Below are 19976 nucleotides of genomic sequence, written 5' to 3' on the forward strand. Positions count from 1 at the left end.
TACTCATTGGAACACCCTGGCACTGTGGGTCTTCTCTCAGCTGTTCTATTGCTCAATACAGTGCCTCTTCATCTTGCTCACCCTCTACTTATCTGTGTATCTCATTTTTCCTGGCTGTAGGACAAGAACTTGGCTAAAAGAGTTACTGTAACACCAACAGGGCTGAAACATGCCCCTTGCTTGCCACATTGTGGGCAAAGAGAAGGAAGGAAAAGCTGTGGCCCTTTGGGGATCCCAAACCTGGGAGCTTCCAGAGCCAGGGCTGTGATTCCCTCTTTAGGGTCCTGTGGTTCCCGGTGTCTCCAAGCTTTCGGGCGCCACTGCATTCCCTGGTGCCAGCCAGGGAAGCTGCTTGTGGTGAGCCTGGTCCAGCTGCAGCCTCACAGAAAGCTGGCACCCATGCTGACACCTGGGGCTGCCCGCCTCATGGCAGCAGCTGGTGTGTCTGACTGCACAGTAGATGAACCCCAAGCTTGCTCACACACACCCCTCACCACTCCATCCCTGACTCCAGTCTCTCTTGGTGGCATGGTATCCAGGCTGATAGCGTGAGCAGCCTGCCAGGCCAAGTGGATGGAACGAGCCCAGTGGGCCAAAGCAAAACTCAGGCAAAGGCGCCACTGGCCACAGGTTTCCAGCCAGAAAAGTTACACCCCTAGGATCCTGCAATATTTGGAGAAAGGGTCTTTTGGAGAAAAGTTACACCCCTAGGATCCTCCAATATTTGGAGAAAGTAAAGTTAAAATGAGGTCACTAAGGTGGTCCCTAATTCAGCATGACTGGTGTCATTATAAGAAGAGAAAGTTTGGACACAGGTACAGAGAAAAAACCATGTAATGAACAGAGGGAGAAGCCTCAGAAGCTAAGGAGTGAGGCCTCAGAATAAAGAAATCAACCTTGCCAACACCTTCATCTTAGACTTCTAGCCTTCAGAATTGAGAGGAAATAAATTTCTGTTTAAGCCACTTCGTCCATGATATTTGTTACAGCAGCCCTAGAAACTAATACAGCCATGGGAAATTATCATTAGAAAAAACATAGAATTAACACAGCAAATAAAGAGGATACATTACTCATATAACGGGAATATATTTTCCTCGGTTGAAAATTTAGATTCATCTACTGACCCTACCACTTTCTCACCATCAATCACCTATCATGTCTTCACTTAACTTTTTGCTCAGCTCAGACTTCCATGGTCCCTCATTAATATAATTCTCTAGTAAACACTCTTAATTCCTTCCCATCTCTCTTTTTTGTCAAACTTACCTACTAAAGGCTCAATCCTAAATCTGGTTAAAGCCACTTATCAACCTACACTGTGCCTACCCCAGCAGCTCACCAGTGCTGAAGAAAAACAAATACAAGCTTATTGATCTCACTTTAAACTCACAGCTATAATTCTCAAATGCCACTTTACACTGCCCAGAAATCATACCACATTTATCCACTATCTTTACTTTTCCATTTTCTTAAAAAAAAAAAAAAATCGTATCTTTCTCTCTCTTATCAAACTCCAAATATACCCTCTCCCTCAACTTCACTCTCTTAGGGGATGACTTTAATTCTGGATTCATTGAGAAAACAGAAATAAAGGCAAGACTCTTCTACTCATTTCATAACAGTAGAGACCTGATCTTGTTTAGTGGTGAATCCCCAGTGCATAGCATAGTAACATGTGCTCATTCAATGTTTGGTGAATAAATTACCTATCATTCATGATTTTTCCTGACTTCTCTCCTGTTACTGTGGATGAAATGTCTCTGTTTTTATCAAAAGCCATCCCTCCATTTTAGCTGCAGATTCCATAGTCTCTCATCCTCTAAAAGACTTTGCAAATATCCCCCCTTTTTTTTTTGCTATTATTTTTAATTGACCAACAATAATTTTATATATTTATGGGGCACAAAGTGATGTTTCAATATATGTATACATGGTGGAATGATCAAACCACAGTACAGCAATTAGTATAGTCATCATTTCAAATATTTATAATTTCTTTGTGGTGAGACCATTTAAAATTCTCTCTTTAGCTATTTTGAAAAATACATTATTATTAACTGCAGTCAACATGCTCTGCAACAGAACACCAGAACTACTACTCCTATCTAACCATAACTTTGTACTGTTGACCAATGTATCCCTTTTTCCACACCCACACCTCCCCTCCCAGCCTCTGGTTATTACCATTCTACTCTCTACTTCTATAAGTTAGACTTTTTTAGATTCTACATGTGAAATTATGTAATATTTGTCTTTCTGTGCCTGACTTATGTTACTCAATATTATATCCTCTAGGTTCATCCATGTTGTCAAAAATGACAGAATTTCCTATTTTTTAAGGCAGAATAATATTCCATTGTGCATATATACCACATTTTAAAATCCATCATACACTGATATACACTTAAGTTATTTCCAAATCTTGGCTATTGTGAATACTGCTACAATGAATATGGGCATGCAGACAGAAGCTATCCCTTCAACATACTGATTTCATTTCCTTTGGGTATACGGCCAGTAGTAGGATTGATGAAACATACAGTAATTTTATTTTTAGTGTTTTGAGGAACCTCCATCTTGTTTTTCAAAATGGCTGTGCTAACTTGCATTATCCATAACAGTGTATAAGGGTTGTTTTTCTTCAAATCCTTGCCAACATTTATCTTTCGTTTTTTTGATAATAGCTAACCTAACAGTTGTTGGCTGTAGGATATCTCACTGTGATTTTCATTTGTATCTCTCTGATTAGTGATGTTGGACATTTTTTCATATATCTGTGTTTTCTTTTGAAAAAAATGTCTATTCAAATCCTTTGCTTATTTTTACTAGGTTTGTTTTCTTGTTACTGAGTAATTGAGTTCCTAGTAAATTTCAGATGTTAGTCCCTTCTCCAATATATGATTTGCGAATATTTCCTCCCAACCTCTGGGTTGTTTCCTTTTCCGTGGTAGCTTTTCACTTTAATGCAATTCCATTTGTCTATTTTTGGTTTTATTGCTAATGCTTCTGAGTTCATATCAAAGAAATCTCTGTCCAGACCTGTAGCAGTCTTTTAATTTCAGTTTCATAGTTTCAAGTCTTTAATCCATTTTGAGTTGATTCTTGTATAAGAGATGAGATAAAGATCCACTTTCATTCTTCTGTATGTGGATATCCAGTTTTCCCAATACCATTTTTTGAACAGGTTGTGCTTTCCCCAATGTGTGTTCTTGTCAAAAAGCAATTGACTGCAAATGTGTGGGTTTATTTCTAGGCTCTCTGTCCTATTTCATCGGTAGACTGTCTGTTTTTATGCCAGAACCATGCTTTTTTGATTACTATAGCTTTGTAATATATTTTGCAATACAGTAGTGTGACGTCTTCAGCTTTGCTCTTTTTGGTCAAGATTGTTTGGCTATTTGGAATATTTTGTGGTTCCACAGGAATTTTAGCTACTTCTGTGAAGAATGACATTAGAATTTTGATGGCAGTTGCATTAAATCTGTAGATTTCTTTGGGTGGTATAAATATTTTCACAATATTAATTCTTCCCATCCATAAACACTGGCTATCTTTCCACTTATTTGTGGTATCTTTAATTTCTTTCATCAGTGTCTTACAGTTTTCAATATACAGATCTTTCACTTCCTTGGTTAAAGTTACTTCTAAGTATTTTACTTAGAAGTAAATGGTATTGTAAATGGAATTGCTATTGTAAATGGGACTTTCTTAATTCCTCTTTCAGAAAGTTCCCTGTTAGTGTATAGAAATGCTACTAACTTTTTAAAGTTGATTTTGTATCCTGCAACTTCATGGGATTTGCTTAATTCAAATGATGTTTTGGTATAGTCTTTAAGATTTTCAATATGTAAGATCATGTTGTCTGCAAACAGAGACAATTTCATTTCACCCTTTCCTATTTGGATGCCTTTTATCTCTTTTTCTTGCCTAATTGCTCAGACTAGGACTTCTGGTATCGTGTTGAACACAAGTTGTAAGCATGGGCATCCTTGTCTTGTTCTAAATCTTATAGGAAAAGCCTTCAACTTCTTAACCACTGAGTACAATGTTAGCTATGAGCTTGTCATTTATGGCCTTTATTGTGTTAAAGAACATTCCTTCTATACCTAATATGTTGAGAGTTTTCATCATGAAAGGATGTTGAATTTTGTCAAATGTATTTCTCCATCTATTGAGATGATCATGTGATTTTTGTCCTTCATTCTGTTATATGGTAAGTCACATTTATTCATTTGGATGCGTTGAACCAGCCCTGCATTCCAAGGGCAAATCCTACTTGATCATGGTGAATGATCCTTTTAATATACTATTGAATATGGTTTCTTAGTATTTTGTTGAAGATTTTTTCATCCATGTTCATCAGTGAGACTGGTCTGAAGTCTTCTTTTTCTTCTTACCATTCAGATGAAGGGAAATATAGTTCTCTTTTTTTGTCATATCTTTGTCTAGCTTTGGTATCAAAAGGTAATGCTGGCCTCATAAAATTAATTTTAAAGAATTTTTTCCTCTTCAACTGTTTAGAGGAGTTTGAGAAGTACTGGTGTGGGTACTTCTTTAAGTATCTGGTGCAATTCAGCTGTGATGTCATTAGGCTTTACTTTGATAGGAGACTTAATTACTGATTGAATCTCATTACTCATAGTTGGTCTATTCAGATTTCCAACTGCTTTGTGATTCAGTCTTGGTAAGCTCTATGTTTCTAGCAATGTATTCATTTCTTCTGGTTGTCCAATTTGTTGACTTAAAATTGTTCATAGTAGTCTTTCATAATCCTCAGTATTTCTATGTTATCACTTGTAATATCTCCTATTTCAGGGAGTTTTATACTTTCATATGTTTTCACATTACTGATTAATGTTCTCTTCCTTCAGCTTGAGGAATTCCCTTTAGCATTTCTTGTAAGGCTGTGGGGATAAATTATCTGTTATTTTTTGACAAAGTCTTGATCGTCCCTTTGTTTTTGGAAGACAGCATTAATAGGTATGGTATGCATTGTGGGCAGTGCTTTTTTTTTTTTTTTTTTTTTTTTTTTTTTTTTTTTTTTTTTTTTTTTCCTTTCAGGGTTTTTAATATATCATCCTACTCTCTTCTGGTCTGCAAGGTTTCTGCTGAGAAATCCATTGACAGCAGCCTTAGGGTGGTTCCCTTATATGTGACAATTCACTTTCCCTTTGCTGCTTGCAACTCTCTCTATCTTTAATTCATAATTTGATTATAACATGCCTTGGTATGGATCTTTTGGGGTTCCTCTTATTTGGCGTTCTTTGGGCTTCCTGAATCTGGCTTTCTATTTCCTTCCTCAGGCTTGAGAAGTTTGTTTTTTGACATGATTTGACTATATTTTATTTCTTCTCTTTCTGACACATCAGTAATACATATGTTGTCTGACTTGATGGTATCCCACAGTCTTGTAATCTATCTTTAAACTATCCTTTTCATTCTTTTCTCTTTTTGCTCAGATTGAATGATTTTCAGTGACCTGTCTTTGATTTCATTGATTTTTTCTTCTGCTTCATCTAATCTGCTGTTGAACACCTCTATTGAATTTTTTAGTTCAGTTACAGTATTTTTCACATCTTTGATGTCTATTTGGTACTGTTTTATACTTTCTCTTTGTCAAAGTTATTAGTTTGTTCTTTCATTGCTGTTTTGACTTCAGTTAACATATTTATAAGCATTATTTTAAATTCTCTGTCAGGTAAATCACATATCTCTATTTCACTTGTGTTGTCTTCTGGAGATTTGTCTTGGTTTTTATTGTTTTTCTTTTTTTTGAAACAGATTCTCTTTTCTTTGATTTTTGTGTTAGCTTCTACGCATTAAATAAGAATATAACCTCTCCCAGACTTGTCAGACCAGCTTCATGTAAGAGAAGGATCTCAATAATCCATCCAGCCAAAAACTGTAAGGTGCTCTCCAATCTCTGTGTTTATTCAGACTGCTGTCTCTTTGTTGATAGTCCCTAGAGCTTAGGATGCGCCACATTTTGTCAATACCCCCACAATACTACAGAATAGGAGCCAAAATCTCTAGATGTAGCTGAGGATACTGAGGTGCCGAATGTGTTTTCTATTTCCTTCTATCTTTACAGCTGAGCCTGAGCATTTATGTCCCACTCTCTCTGCACTAAGCTAAGGAGAAGATCTGTGGCAAAAACCTGTACTCACATTCAAGCTGCACCCACTGATCCTGAGAAGAAGCTAGTAGAAGTGGGCCTGCTATATGTCCACCTCTTTGTTTTCTGTGGTCTAAGGCTATTCAGCAATGCAAAGCTCCACTGACTCCCAAAGCTTGTCATTTGGATGGAAGCTATAGACGTTGTGTCACTTGAGGCCTGACCAAACTCCTTCCAGGAAGAATCAGTAGGCTTGGATTTATTACTGAGATTAGCTAGAGGGCTACTGCTTGTTTTCCCCTCAGCTGCCAAATGCAAGTTCATTAGAAACCAGGCTGTCAATAGCCACTGGAAGTGTGTGCTATAAGCCCCTTCTGGAGAACACATGAGAGCTACATGTTCCTACTTCCTTTCTGTACTGCTCATAGGGGGTATAGGCTCTGAAGGTATTTGTACACCTATTTAAAACCACCCCCTTGTTTCTGTGATCTAGAAAAACTCATATATGCCTAGTCCCCTTGGCTCCCAGAGCTAAGATATTTAGGATGTAGTCCTTTGGGAGACAGCTGTAACAGTTGGGGCACTCGTTGTGTGGACATACGCCTATCAGTGTGGTGTCAGGTTAATTATTTGTCTACTCCTTGAATTCCTCAATGCAAGTTAATTAGAAGCCAGGCTGGCAAGTAGTCATCAGAAGAGTGTGTCATAAAGCCCTTCTGGGGCAAAACAAGGGGCTACATTTTAAGCCCCTTCTCTGCACTGGTCCTGGGGAGTAAAGTCCATGGATGTGCTTCTGTTCTTCTTGGTTGTCTTCTAACTAACTTACACTGGGGGAAACTTAGGGGCAGTCAAATACTAACCCACCACCAGCCTTGGAAGAGTCTGTCCACACATTGAGTACCTCAACTTTCACAGCTTTCACAACCGTATAAATCTGCTGCTTTTTTCCTGCAAAGGTCTAGGGATTTGCATAAGCCAATCCCCTCTTCTCCCAGAGCTGAGAGGTTTAGGATGTAGGCCCTCAGTGGAAGCTGTGAGCCAAGTCCTACAATAAATCTCTCTCTTTACCTACCTACCCAGCTCCCATTGTTTCTGTTTTGGGGGAGAACCCTGACTAATACTAGGTCAGAGTGAGCATTTAAAACATAAAATGCACCATTGTACTCCAGCCTGGGCAACAAGAGTGACACTGTGTCTCAAAAACAAAATTAAATATACAATATATATTCCATGTTTTTAGTGCTATATTGCTTAAATAAAAGATGAGCCACCAGTATACACAAAATTGGTTCAAGGAAGCTACAACAAATTGAAACCAGGCTGAAAGACCATCAGCAAAACAATATTCCAAAGCAACTAATGCAATTTAGAAAAATTAGTCTAGCCTGGGCAACAAAGCAAGACCCTGTTTCAAACAAAACAACAAAGAAAAGAAAAAAAAAATCCATCCTCAATTATGCAGCAAAATGAACAAAATAACAAACAGTTAAGGGCAGAAAGGCATCAAATAGTTCAAAAAGTTTGGTGGCCCACACCTGTTACTACAGCACTTTGGGAAACCAAGGCAGGAGGATTCATTAAGCCCAGGAGTTTGAGTCCAGTCTGAGCAACATAGTGAGACCTGGTCTCTACAGAAAAACTTAAAAATTATAGCTGGGCATGGTAGCATATATCTGTGGTCCCAGCTACTCAAGAGGCTGTGGTGAGAGGATTGCTTGGGCCCAGGAGGTCCAGATGGCAGTGAGCCATGATTATACCACTGCACTCCAGCCTCGGAAACAGAGCAAGATCCTGTCTCAAAAACAAACAACAACAACAACAACAAACAACCAAACAATGAAAAGGGAACTTCTAGGAAGAAATAAGACTCTTGGTACAAACTGCTGGAACGTGGAAAGCAGCACTCAAGAAAAAGAAACAACTGCATTACAAAATGTGTAATTTTTAAGCATTGCCATAAACTACTCAGTGAATCAGGTAATTGTCCCTGAATCAGGCAACTGTCCCAAAATAAAGAGAATACAGCATTTAACATAATTTTACACATTAAAAAAAAGGGCTAGTCACCTATCATTTTTTCAAAGTGTTCTAACAATAATGACTATGTTTCATAGTATATTATAATATATAGGTACTATTTAATAATCAGTTTTATTCCTTTGCTGCAAGCATTATGTTTCTTCTCTGGCAGTCCCTATCCCAGTTAACATAACAAATCAGAAACCTATAATCCCTCCAAATCCAATTGGTTATCCAATTCTGTCAGTTGTACCTCTAAAATAACCATCTCTTCTCTTTAATCTCCCCTGCACCTTGTCAGAGTTTAGGATTTCATTATCTCTCACCTTGACCAATAAAAACAGTTATTTAATTCCTATGTTTGTTCTCACTGCTTTCCAGTCATACATCAGCATTATTTTTCTAAAATACAAAACAGATGAAACATGTCACTATCCCATTTAAATGTCTTCCAGGATCAATCCCTAAATTGTATCCAAACATATCTCTTTCCAAGCTCATCCGACCATAAACTGCATCCAAACTCATACTCTTTCACACCTCTGGGCCTTCCCCTATTTGGGAAATTCCCATTTATTCCTCACAGTCCAGGACAAATATTATTTTGTAACAGCTTTCTGGTGACAGCTCTACATTTGCCACCTCCTACATTTATGCCTGTCAGAGTATAAGAGCTAAATAATCTTAAGCCAGTCAGCATTCCTAGAGCTTGGCACACAGCAAGCAGTCAAAAAACAAAAAAAGTTCTCTTTTTACTAAATGCAGAAAGTTATGCAATGAGAGAAAAATTATCCATATTAAAAAGTCAATATTTCAATGCATACTCTCATCAAGACAACTGTGACACAGAAAATGATACTTAGAAGCCACTATGGTAAGATAGCAATTATTCATATTAATAAAGAGTAACTGAAAACAAATAATCTAAAACTGCAGGTAATATATCATTTATATTTAGTTTTAGAACTTTTTTTTTTTCTACTACAGATTTACAGATTTTAGTCATGCTTTACCTAAGCTAATATTAAAAATGAACTACCATTTTTAACGGGTACAGTTTCAGTTCTGCAAGATGAAAAAGTTCTAGAGATTGATGATAGTGATGGATACACAACAATGTGAATGTCTTTAGTGTAACTGAACTGAACACTAAAATATTATTAAAATGGCAAATTCTGTGTTATGTATATTTTTTGAAATTTAATTAAAAAAAATAAACTTGCACTCCTGGGATGTAAAGATCAGGGGAGACTCAGAGGTTGCTGAACTGATTCCATTCAGATTCAATGAATACTTAACATTACTATATATCCCAGGCCCAGTGCCAGGCATTTTCATATATTTAATCTCAGGTATTATTAATATCTTTTTATAGATGAAAAATCTAGGGCTCAATAAGTTAAACTATGCCACACAGGGAAAGAATTGATCAGAAACAGCAATGAAAGGTAAGTAATAGTCCACAAAGGGAGTAAATCTGACAATTAAAAAACTGAATTGAAATAATGCTCTAAATCCTGCTTATGTTTAGATTCATTCATTCAACAAACATTTATTACCATTATTTCTCAGTCATTATTCTAGGCACTGGAGCTATATCACTAAACAAACCAGATAAAAACCTCTGTTCTAGCTTACATGCTACTGGAATGCTCACCAGAGATTTCACAAAATGTAGTCTTTTAACTGGAGGCATTCAACAAAGCATTCACTACAGGGAAACAAATGTCAGAAAGAGACTTTCTGGCAATGAGAATTGTCCTGTGGAGGACTGGTTTTCACTGAAATGTGCAAACAGACAGGCTAAATGACACTTATCACCAAAGATGCTGAAACTTTTCTAAGTTGAGAGAAAAATTCACAGGTTGTAAAGGGAGATAACCAGATAAATTTCTAAGATCCTATCCAACCTCGGAATTCTCTTTCACTAAGCATCAAACAATATTATGGGAGTTGAGAGATTATTGTAGCAACTATCTATATCTTATATATATTTGTGTTTGATCACATGCATGTCTTAATTATGAACTATTTGTCAGTAAAGATTATGTCTTATTCTCTTTACTATCTCACATATCTACATCAATAAAATGAATCAATAAATGCAATATTATAGGTTTAAAGAGCACTGGAAAGCTTCCTATTAAATATTTTTCAATTTGACATTTAAATTCCATTTAGAAACATGCCCTAGTATTCTTTAACTATGTATTCCAACTTACTATTTTCAAAATAACACTCTTAAAATCTTTGATATTTCTGTACTGAAACTGCATTCACTAAAAGGATTAAAAAACAACAAGGCACCCTCTTTTAGTCTAGAAGAGAGAGAGTTACACAAGTGTGATAAAGTATTATGGCCTCTAGTAGCTGTAACTACAGGCTCACACCACCATGACTGGTTACTTTTCCGTATTCTTTGTAGAGATGGGGTTTCACCATGTTGCCCAGGCTGGTCTCCAATTCCTGGCCTCAAGCAATTGGCCCACCTTGGCCTCCCAAAGTACTGGGATTACAGGTGTGAGGCACTGTGCCCCTCCTTCTTTTTACCTTTCTAAATATGGCCACTAGAAAAATTTATATAAGTGCCTTGCATTGTATCTCTATTGGACACAGTGAACAAATTCATTAAAGAATAGCTTCCTTTCTTTCCTTTCTTAATGATTATTTCTCATGCAGCCAAACCGTTACAAAAATATTTTTAAGTATTTAAAAAGCAAAACTTCAAAACTCCTCACCCAATGTGGAAAATTCATACCAATGACAAAAATGACATCACGGCTATATAGAAAAGGTTAACGAGTAGTCTAATTAGTAATGAGGAATTCCTTAAAGTCAGTCCTTGCTAAGTCTCTTAACCCCTCTTACCTCCAGGATAGGGTAAAAAGATACTTACCACTAGGCTGCATAGTCAATGGATTAAAAACCGGTCTAGGAGTTAAGAAGTTTGGGATTTATCCCCGGATCCACCAATACCTTCTGACTTCTGACAAGTCAGTTTCTCTGGATGCTAATTTCTCCATCTGTAAAAAAGGTGGGTAGAGAGGAGGGAGAGGAACATTTATTGCCTATAAAGTACTGAGATCTCTAATTATTAACAAATTGGGCTAAATTACAAGAAAAGTTAGAAATTTAGATACAGATTATTTTACCATTAGAATATCTTGGAGTTGCAAGATACCTTACAGAAAGTACCACAGGTTGAATTTAACCAAGCCTCCATATTCACAGAAATAAACAATAGAAATATTTGCTACATTTGGTCCCATGTAAATACCAAATTTAGTTTCCACCTAACCAGGTTGAGCCAGAATGTCAAAAGACACTAAAAACCTACTAACATGGTGTTACAGACTGAACTATGTCTCCCCCAAATTCGTATGCTGAAGTCCTAACTCCCAATGTGACTACATTTGGAGACAGGGCATTTAAGAAGGTAATTAAGGTTAAATAAAGACATAGAGGTGAGGCCCTAATATGATAATATTGGTTTCCTTAAAAGGATGAGACATGAGAGAGATCTCTTTCTCCCACACAGAAAAAAATGCCACATGAGGACTCAGCAAGAAGGTGCCATCTGTAAGCTGAGGAGAGTGGCCTCATCTCTAACCTCTCCTGCTAGCATCTTGATGTTGAACTTCCAGCCCCCAGAACTTTGAGGATATAGATTTCTATTGTTTAAGCCAGTCAGTCTGTGGTATTCTGTTATGGCACCCCAAGCACATGGTCACAGGACAAATGAGACTGCAGCAATTCTTTGAGAGTACCTCAGTTCCCCTAAAGAACTTTCACTCTTTTCTTTATTACAGTCGGAGTGGTAGGACAGTAGAACAAAAACAAAGTAAAAACAAAACTAAAAATGCTGAATTTGGCTTAAAATTTTACCCTGATTTGAATCTCAACTCTGTTTTGCCTTAATGTTTATTTTTTCCTTTAAGACTTTAGGCAAGTAACATGAACATGGCTGGGCATGGTGGCTCATGCCTATAGTCCCAGCACTTTGAGAGGCTGAAGCTGGCAGATTCTTGTGGTCAGGAGTTCAAGACAAGCCTAACCAACCTGGCAAAACTCCTTCTATACTAAAAATACAAAAATTAGAAAGCATGGTGGCACATGCCTATAATTCTGACTACTGGGGCGGCTGAGGCATGAGAATCGCTTGAACCCAAGAGGTGGAGGTTGCAGAGATCACACCACTGCATTCTAGCCTGGATGACAGAGTGAGGCTCTGCTCCCCCCACCCAAAAAAAAAAAGACTTCAGGCAAGTTATGTAACTGAATCTCAGTTAGTAAAATGGGAATAATAATCCCAATGCTACTTGCTTCAATGGGCTGCTGTAAAGAATAAATGAAAAAATTACTTTAAAAGTACTTAATGGCCAGGTGTGTGGTGGCTCACACATGTAATCCCAGCATTTTAGGAGCCTGAGGTGGGGGGATCGCCTGAACTCAAGAGTTTGAGATCAGCCTGGGCAATACAGTGAGACCCCATCTCTACAAAAAATTTTTTAAAATTTAGCTGGACATGGTGGTGCATGCCTGTGATCACAGCAACTCAGGAGACTGAAGTAAGAGGACTCAGTTGAGCCCAGGAGGCTGCAGTAAGCTGTGATCTCACCACTACACTCCAGCCTGGGCAATAGAGAGGGACCCTGTCTCAAACAAATAAAATAACATAAAAATAAAAAGGATTATTAAAGAAAAAATTGCTGTTTAATACCTTTCTGACAAGGAAAAGTCTGATCATGAGTAATACAAAAGTATTTTGTAAGTTATACTTAAAAAAAGGATATCACTCCTTTACTGCTTAACCCTCAAGGATTCTATGTTCACAATTTGAGTAACCACTCTGCAGAGTATCTGCTAGAATTACTTCTACTTTGCTACTTCTTCCTTTGGTTTTCTCTTATTGTTGGCTGAGACCTTTAAAATTTATGGTAAGGATGGGCACGGTGGCTCACAGCTGTAATTCCAGCAGTTTGGGAGGCTGAGGCAGGAGAATTGTTTGAGCCTAGGAGTTTGAGACTCTGCAACATGGTAAAACTAAATCTCTACAAAAATATAAAAATTAGCCAGCTGTGATGGTGTGCACCTATATTTCCAGCTACTTGGGAGGTTAAGGCAGGAGGATCGCTTGAGCTTGGGAGGTCAAGGCTGCAGGGCGCTATGATCACACCACTGCACTCTAGCCTAAGCAACAGAGAGAAACACTGTCTCAAAATAAATAAATAAAAGTAAACAAAATAATATTTATGGTAGTATAGTCTTCTAGGAGGATGTGAAAGTGCCTGTATTTATTCCAAAATATGGTAATGACACAAAGGGGCTGGAATAAGAACAATAATGTGAATCTTCAAAATGCATGTTCAGAGCCCTGAAACATTAAGAAATTAGTCTTATGAAAACCCTAGAAAATATATTCTCTTCAATTTCTGAGAAAAGAACACAACAGTATAGACTACTAAAATCCCAAGCAATGCCTCCTGAGTAGCCGGTATTACAGGCATGTTCCACCATACTCGGCTAAATTGTGTATTTTTAGTAGAGATGGGATTTTGCAACGTTGGCCAGGCTGGTCTCAAACTCCTGACCTCAAGGATCTGCCAGTCTCAGCCTCTCAAAACTTAATGCAATGATGGAAACGTTCTATATTCCTGTTGTCCAATGGGTAGCCACTAGCCACGTGTGGCTTTTCAAGACTCGAAATGTAGCTAGTGCAACTGAGTGCATTTTTAATTGCATTTAATTTTATTAAATTTAAATTTAATTAGACATACATGGTAGTAGCTACTCACTGAATAGTGCAGATCTACAGAATGTAATGTAATGATTCGTATTTCTGGAAATCTTGGAAGGAAGTATAATACGTAGTAAAAAAAAAAAAATCTATAAGGCTATGGCAGTATCCTTTCAAAATGTAATAAAACAATCAAGACGATCCAAGATGGCCGTTTAGGAACAGCTCAGGATTGCAGCTCCCAGTGAAAGCGCAGAGGGTGAGTGGACGCCGCGTTTTTATCGCCCACAGACTAGGAAATTCCCGGGCTGAGGAGCTCCATGGTCGCCAGCGCGGCTGTTTCGGCCAGTGCGGCTGTGCCTGCCGGCGCCGCTGCTTTGCTCCTCGCGGCTGCTTTGTCGGCGCCCCGGAGCCGCGGTTCTCTGTACTAAATAATACCGGTCCGGGTGCCCTTTTGGCTGGCGATTGGAGACACGGGAAGTCGCCCATTCGCCGGTTCAAAAAGGGGACTGAGCAGAGAACCAGGACAGTAGATTCCAGGGCAAAAAAAAAAAAAAAAAAAAGCGCCACAAACCTCAGTGCCGCTGTTTAAGCCAGCGCAGTGAGTGGCCGCAGGGGAAAACAAACAGACCCTGGCGCCTCTTCAACAGGCGACTGGAACACCAACTTAAAAAAGGCTCTGAGGCAGGGAGCCAGGCGATCAGGCTCGGCTAGCCCCACCCCCACAAAAGAACAGCAACCAGAAACTCTGGATTGAGAGTTTCACAGCAAGCACAGCTGAACCCGGGACGGTCCAGCTCTGTGGGGGAAGGGCGTCCGCCATTACCGAGGCAGCCCACCGTTGCTGAGGCAGCCCGCCATTGCCAAGGCAACCCGCCACAGCAAAGAGACTCCGCCTCAAGAGAGGCGGGCCACCATCGCCAAAGCAGTTCTAACTACACCCAAATAAACAGGACTGCAGGGAAGTTCACTCGGCAGCGGGGCGGAGCCCACAGCAGCTCAGCAAAGCTGCGATGGGCCGACAGTGACTAGGCTGCCTCCTTGCTGGGCAGGGCAGGTCTGAAGGAAAAAAAAAAAAAAAAAGAAGGCGGCAGCATAACGGAAACTCATAAATAAAGCCCTAAATCTCTGGGACAGAGCACCTGGGAACAAAAAGCAGTTTATGAGTTCTGCTGCAGCAGACCTAAAAGTACCTGCCCAGCAGCTCTGAATGAACAACAACAGAGCTCGCAGCTCACCATTTGAGCTCCTATAAAGAAGAGACCGTCTCCTCAAGCAGCTCCCTGACCCCTATATATCCAAAAAGACACCTCACAAAAGAGAGATCAGATTGACACTAGGCGGGTATCCGTCTGGGACAAAGATAGCAGAAGAAGAAAACTGGTAACAACCCTTGCTGTTCAGCAGCTGCTGCAGGTGAACCCCAGGCAAGCAGGGCCTGGAGTGAACCTCAGCAGACCTACAGCAGAGGGGCCAGACTGTCAGAAGGAAAACCAAGAAACAGAAATAACCTCATCATCAACAAACAGAATGTCAATCTGAAAGATTTGAGACCCAATCTGAAAGCCAGCAACTACAAAGCCGACAGGTGGATAAATCCTTAAAGATGGGAAGAAACCAGCGCAAAAAGGATGAAAACACCCGAAACCAGAACACCTCTCCTCCTAAAAGGGATCACAACTCCTCACCAGCAGGGGAACAAGGTTGGATGGAGAACGAGTGTGATGAAATGACAGAATCAGACTTCAGAAGGTGGGTAGTAAGAAACTTCTGTGAACTTAAAGAACATGTTCTAACCAAATGCAAAGAAACTAAGAACCTCGAAAAAAGATTTGATGAAATGCTAACGAGAATGGACAAAATAGAAAGGAATATAAGTGAATTGATGGAGCTGAAAAACGCAACACGAGAAATTCGTGAAGCATGCACAAGTATCAACAGCCGAATGGACCAAGCAGAAGAAAGGTCGAAGATCAACTCAATGAAATAAAACGGGAAGGCAAGACTGGAGAAAAAAGGGTAAAAAGCAATGAACAAAGTCTCCAAGAAATGTGGGACTATGTGAAAAGACCTAATCTACATTTGATAGGCATACCCGAATGCGACGAAGAGAATGAATCCAAGCTGGAAAATACTCTTCAGGATATTATCCAGGAAAACTTCCCCAACCTAGCAAGGCAGGCAAACACTCAAGTCCAGGAAATACAGAGAACACCACAAAGATATTCGTCAAGAAGAGCAACCCCAAGGCACATAATTGTCAGATTCACCAGGGTCGAAATGAAGGAGAAAATACTAAGGGCAGCCAGAGAGAAAGGTCGGGTTACCCATAAAGGGAAGCCCATCAGACTCACAGCAGATCTCTCAGCAGAAACCCTACAAGCCAGAAGACAGTGGGGGCCAATATTCAACATCCTTAAAGAAAAGAACTTTCAACCCAGAATCTCCTAACCAGCCAAACTAAGCTTCATAAGTGAAGGAAAAATAAAATCCTTTGGGAACATGCAAGTACTCAGAGATTTTGTCACCACCAGGCCAGCTCTACAAGAGCTCCTGAAAGAGGCTCTACACATATAAAGGAACAACAAGTACCAGCTCAACTAAAGGGCAAAACAGCCAGCTAGCACCAAAATGGCAGTATCAAATTCACACATAACAATATTAACCCTAAATGTAAATGGACTAAATGCCCCAATCAAAAGACACAGACTGGCAAATTGGATAAAAAGACAAAACCCATCAGTGTGCTGTATCCAGGAAACCCATCTCACATGCAAGGATACACAAAGGCTCAAAATAAAGGGATGGAGGGAGATTTACCAAGCAAATGGAGAGCAAAAAAAAGCAGGAGTTGCAATTCTCATCTCTGATAAATTAGACTTTAAAGCAACAAAGATCATAAGAGACAAAGAGGGACATTACATAATGGTAAAAGGATCAATGCAACAAGAAGAGCTAACGATCCTAAATATATACGCACCCAATACAGGAGCACCCAGATACATAAGGCAAGTTCTTAATGACTTACAAAGAGACTTAGACTCCCACACAATTATAGTGGGAGACTTTAACACCCCATTGTCAACATTAGACAGATCAACCAGACAGAAAATTAACAAGGATATCCAGGACTTGAACTCAGACCTGGACCAAGCAAACCTAATAGACATTTACAGAACTCTCCACCCCAAAGCCACAGAATATACATTCTTCTCAGCACCACATCACACCTACTCTAAAACTGACCACATAATTGGGAGTAAATCACTCCTCAGCAAATGCAAAAGAACGGAAATCGTAACAAACAGTCTCTCAGACCACAGTGCAATCAAGTTAGAACTCAGAATTCAAAAACTAACCCAGAACCGCACAGCTTCATGGAAACTGAACAACTTGCTCTTGAATGTTGACTGGATAAACAATGAAATGAAGACAGAAATAAAGATGTTCTTCGAAACTAACGAGAATGAAGACACAACATACCAGAATCTCTGGGACACATTTACAGCAGTCTCTAGAGGAAAATATATAGCAATAAGTGCCCACATGAGAAGCAAGGAGAGATCAAAAATTGACACCCTATCGTCAAAACTGAAAGAGCTAGAGGAGCAAGATCAAAAAAACTCAAAGTCTAGCAGAAGACAAGAAATAGCTAAGATCACAGCAGAACTGAAGGAGATAGAGACACAAAAAACCCTTCAAAAAATCAATAAATCCAGGAGCTGGTTTTTTGAAAAGATCAACAAAATAGACAGACCACTAGCCAGATTAATAAAAAAGAAAAGAGAGAATAACCAAATTGATTCAATAAAAAACGATAAAGGGGATATCACCACAGATTCCACAGAAATTCAAACCATCATCAGAGATTATTACAAACAACTCTATGCACACAAACTAATAAACCTGGAAGAAATGGATAAATTCCTGGACATTTGCCTCCTGCCAAGCCTAAACAAGGAAGAAGCTGAAACCCTGAACAGACCCATAACAAGGTCTGAAGTTGAGGCAGCAATTAAGAGCTTACCCCCCAAAAAAAGCCCAGGTCCAGATGGGTTCACAGCTGAATTCTACCAGACATACAAAGAGGAGCTGGTACCATTTCTTCTGAAACTATTCCAAACAATACAAAAAGAGGGAATTCTTCCTAAATCATTTTATGACACCAACATCATCCTGATTCCAAAACCCGGCAGAGACTCAACAAGAAAAGAAAACTTCAGGCCAATATCCATGATGAACACAGATGCAAAAATCTTCAATAAAATACTGAAGAGCCGATTGCAACAGCACATCAAAAAGCTTATGCACCATGATCAAGTAGGCTTCATCCCGGGGATGCAAGGCTGGTTCAACATACACAAGTCTATAAACGTAATTCACCACATAAACAGAACCAAAGACAAAAACCACATGATTATCTCAATTGATGCAGAGAAGGCCTTTGACAAAATTCAACAGCCCTTTATGCTAAAAACCCTCAATAAGCTAGGTATCGATGGAACGTATCTCAAAATAATAAAAGCTATTTATGACAAACCAACAGCCAATATCATACTGAATGGGCAAAAACTGGAAGCATTCCCCTTGAAATGTGGCACCAGACAAGGATGCCCTCTCTCACCACTGCTATTCAATATAGTATTAGAAGTTCTAGCCAGAGCAATCAGGCAAGAAAAAGAAATAAAGGGCATTCAAATAGGAAAGGAGGAAGTCAAATTGTCTCTATTTGCAGATGACATGATTGTATATCTAGAAGACCCCATCGTCTCGGCTCCAAACCTCCTGAAACTGATAAGCAAGTTCAGCAAAGTCTCAGGATACAAAATCAATGTGCAAAAATCACATGCATTCCTATACACCAATAACAGACTTAAAGAGAGCCAAATCAAGAACAAACTTCCATTCACAATTGCCACAAAGAGAATAAAATACCTAGGAATACAACTAACAAGGAACGTAAAGGACCTCTTCAAGGAGAACTACAAGCCACTGCTCAACGAAATAAGAGAGGACACAAACAGATGGAGAAACATTCCATGTTCATGGTTAGGAAGAATCAATATCGTGAAAATGGCCGTATTGCCCAAAGTAATTTACAGATTCAATGCTATCCCCATCAAGCTACCAATGACCTGCTTCGCAGAACTGGAAAAAACCACCTTAAACTTCATATGGAACCAAAAGAGAGCCCGCATAGCCAAGTCAATTCTAAGCAAAAAGAACAAAGCGGGGTGGCATCACACTACCAGACTTCAAACTATACTACAAGGCTACAGTAATCAAAACAGCATGGTACTGGTACCAAAACAGAGATATAGACCAATGGAACAGAACAGAGGTCTCGGAGGCAACACAACATATCTACAACCATCTGATCTTTGACAAACCAGACAAAAACAAGCAATGGGGAAAGGATTCCCTGTTCAATAAATGGTGTTGGGAAAGCTGGCTAGCCATGTGCAGAAAGCAGAAACTGGACCCCTTCCTGACACCTTACACTAAAATTAACTACAGATGGATTAAAGACTTAAACATAAGACCTAACACCATAAAAACCCTAGAAGACAATCTAGGCAAAACCATTCAGGACATAGGTGTAGGCAAGGACTTCATGACCAAAACACCAAAAGCATTGACAACAAAAGCCAAAATAGACAAATGGGACCTAATCAAACTCCACAGCTTCTGCACAGCAAAAGAAACAATCATTAGAGTGAATCGGCAACCAACAGATTGGGAAAAAATTTTTGCAGTTTTCCCATCTGACAAAGGGCTGATATCCAGAATTTACAAAGAACTAAAACAGATTTACAAGAAAAAAACTAACAAGCCCATTCAAAAGTGGGCAAAGGATATGAACAGACACTTTACTAAAAAAGACATACGTGAGGCCAACAAACATATGAAAAAATGCTCATCATCACTGGTCATCAGAGAAATGCAAATCAAAACTACATTGAGATACCATCTCACGCCAGTTAGAATGGCGATCATTAAAAAATCTGGAGACAACAGATGCTGGAGAGGATGTGGAGAAATAGGATCACTTTTACACTGTTGGTGGGAGTGTAAATTAGTTCAACCATTGTGGAAGACAGT

General features: G+C 39.1%; 1 protein-coding gene across 17 annotated transcripts in view; it reads right to left on the bottom strand.

The window, feature by feature from the left end:
• SCMH1 (Scm polycomb group protein homolog 1) overlaps positions 1 to 19976 on the bottom strand; it is a 237750-nt gene that overhangs the window by 174897 nt on the left and 42877 nt on the right. For all 17 annotated transcript variants that reach the window (XR_004259472.1, XR_004259473.1, XM_032247143.1 and 14 more), the window contains one exon: positions 11034 to 11160. Coding sequence is in view for 6 of the 17 variants with exons in the window: in XM_032247135.1 (XP_032103026.1) it covers positions 11034 to 11046 (13 nt within the window). In the remaining 11 variants the exon portion in view is untranslated. Of the gene's footprint in view, positions 1 to 11033; positions 11161 to 19976 lie in introns of those variants that run through there.

This window comes from Sapajus apella, unplaced genomic scaffold (genome assembly GCF_009761245.1).
Source record: "Sapajus apella isolate SASKATOON/1434 unplaced genomic scaffold, GSC_monkey_1.0 scaffold62, whole genome shotgun sequence".
NCBI lineage: Eukaryota > Metazoa > Chordata > Mammalia > Primates > Cebidae > Sapajus > Sapajus apella.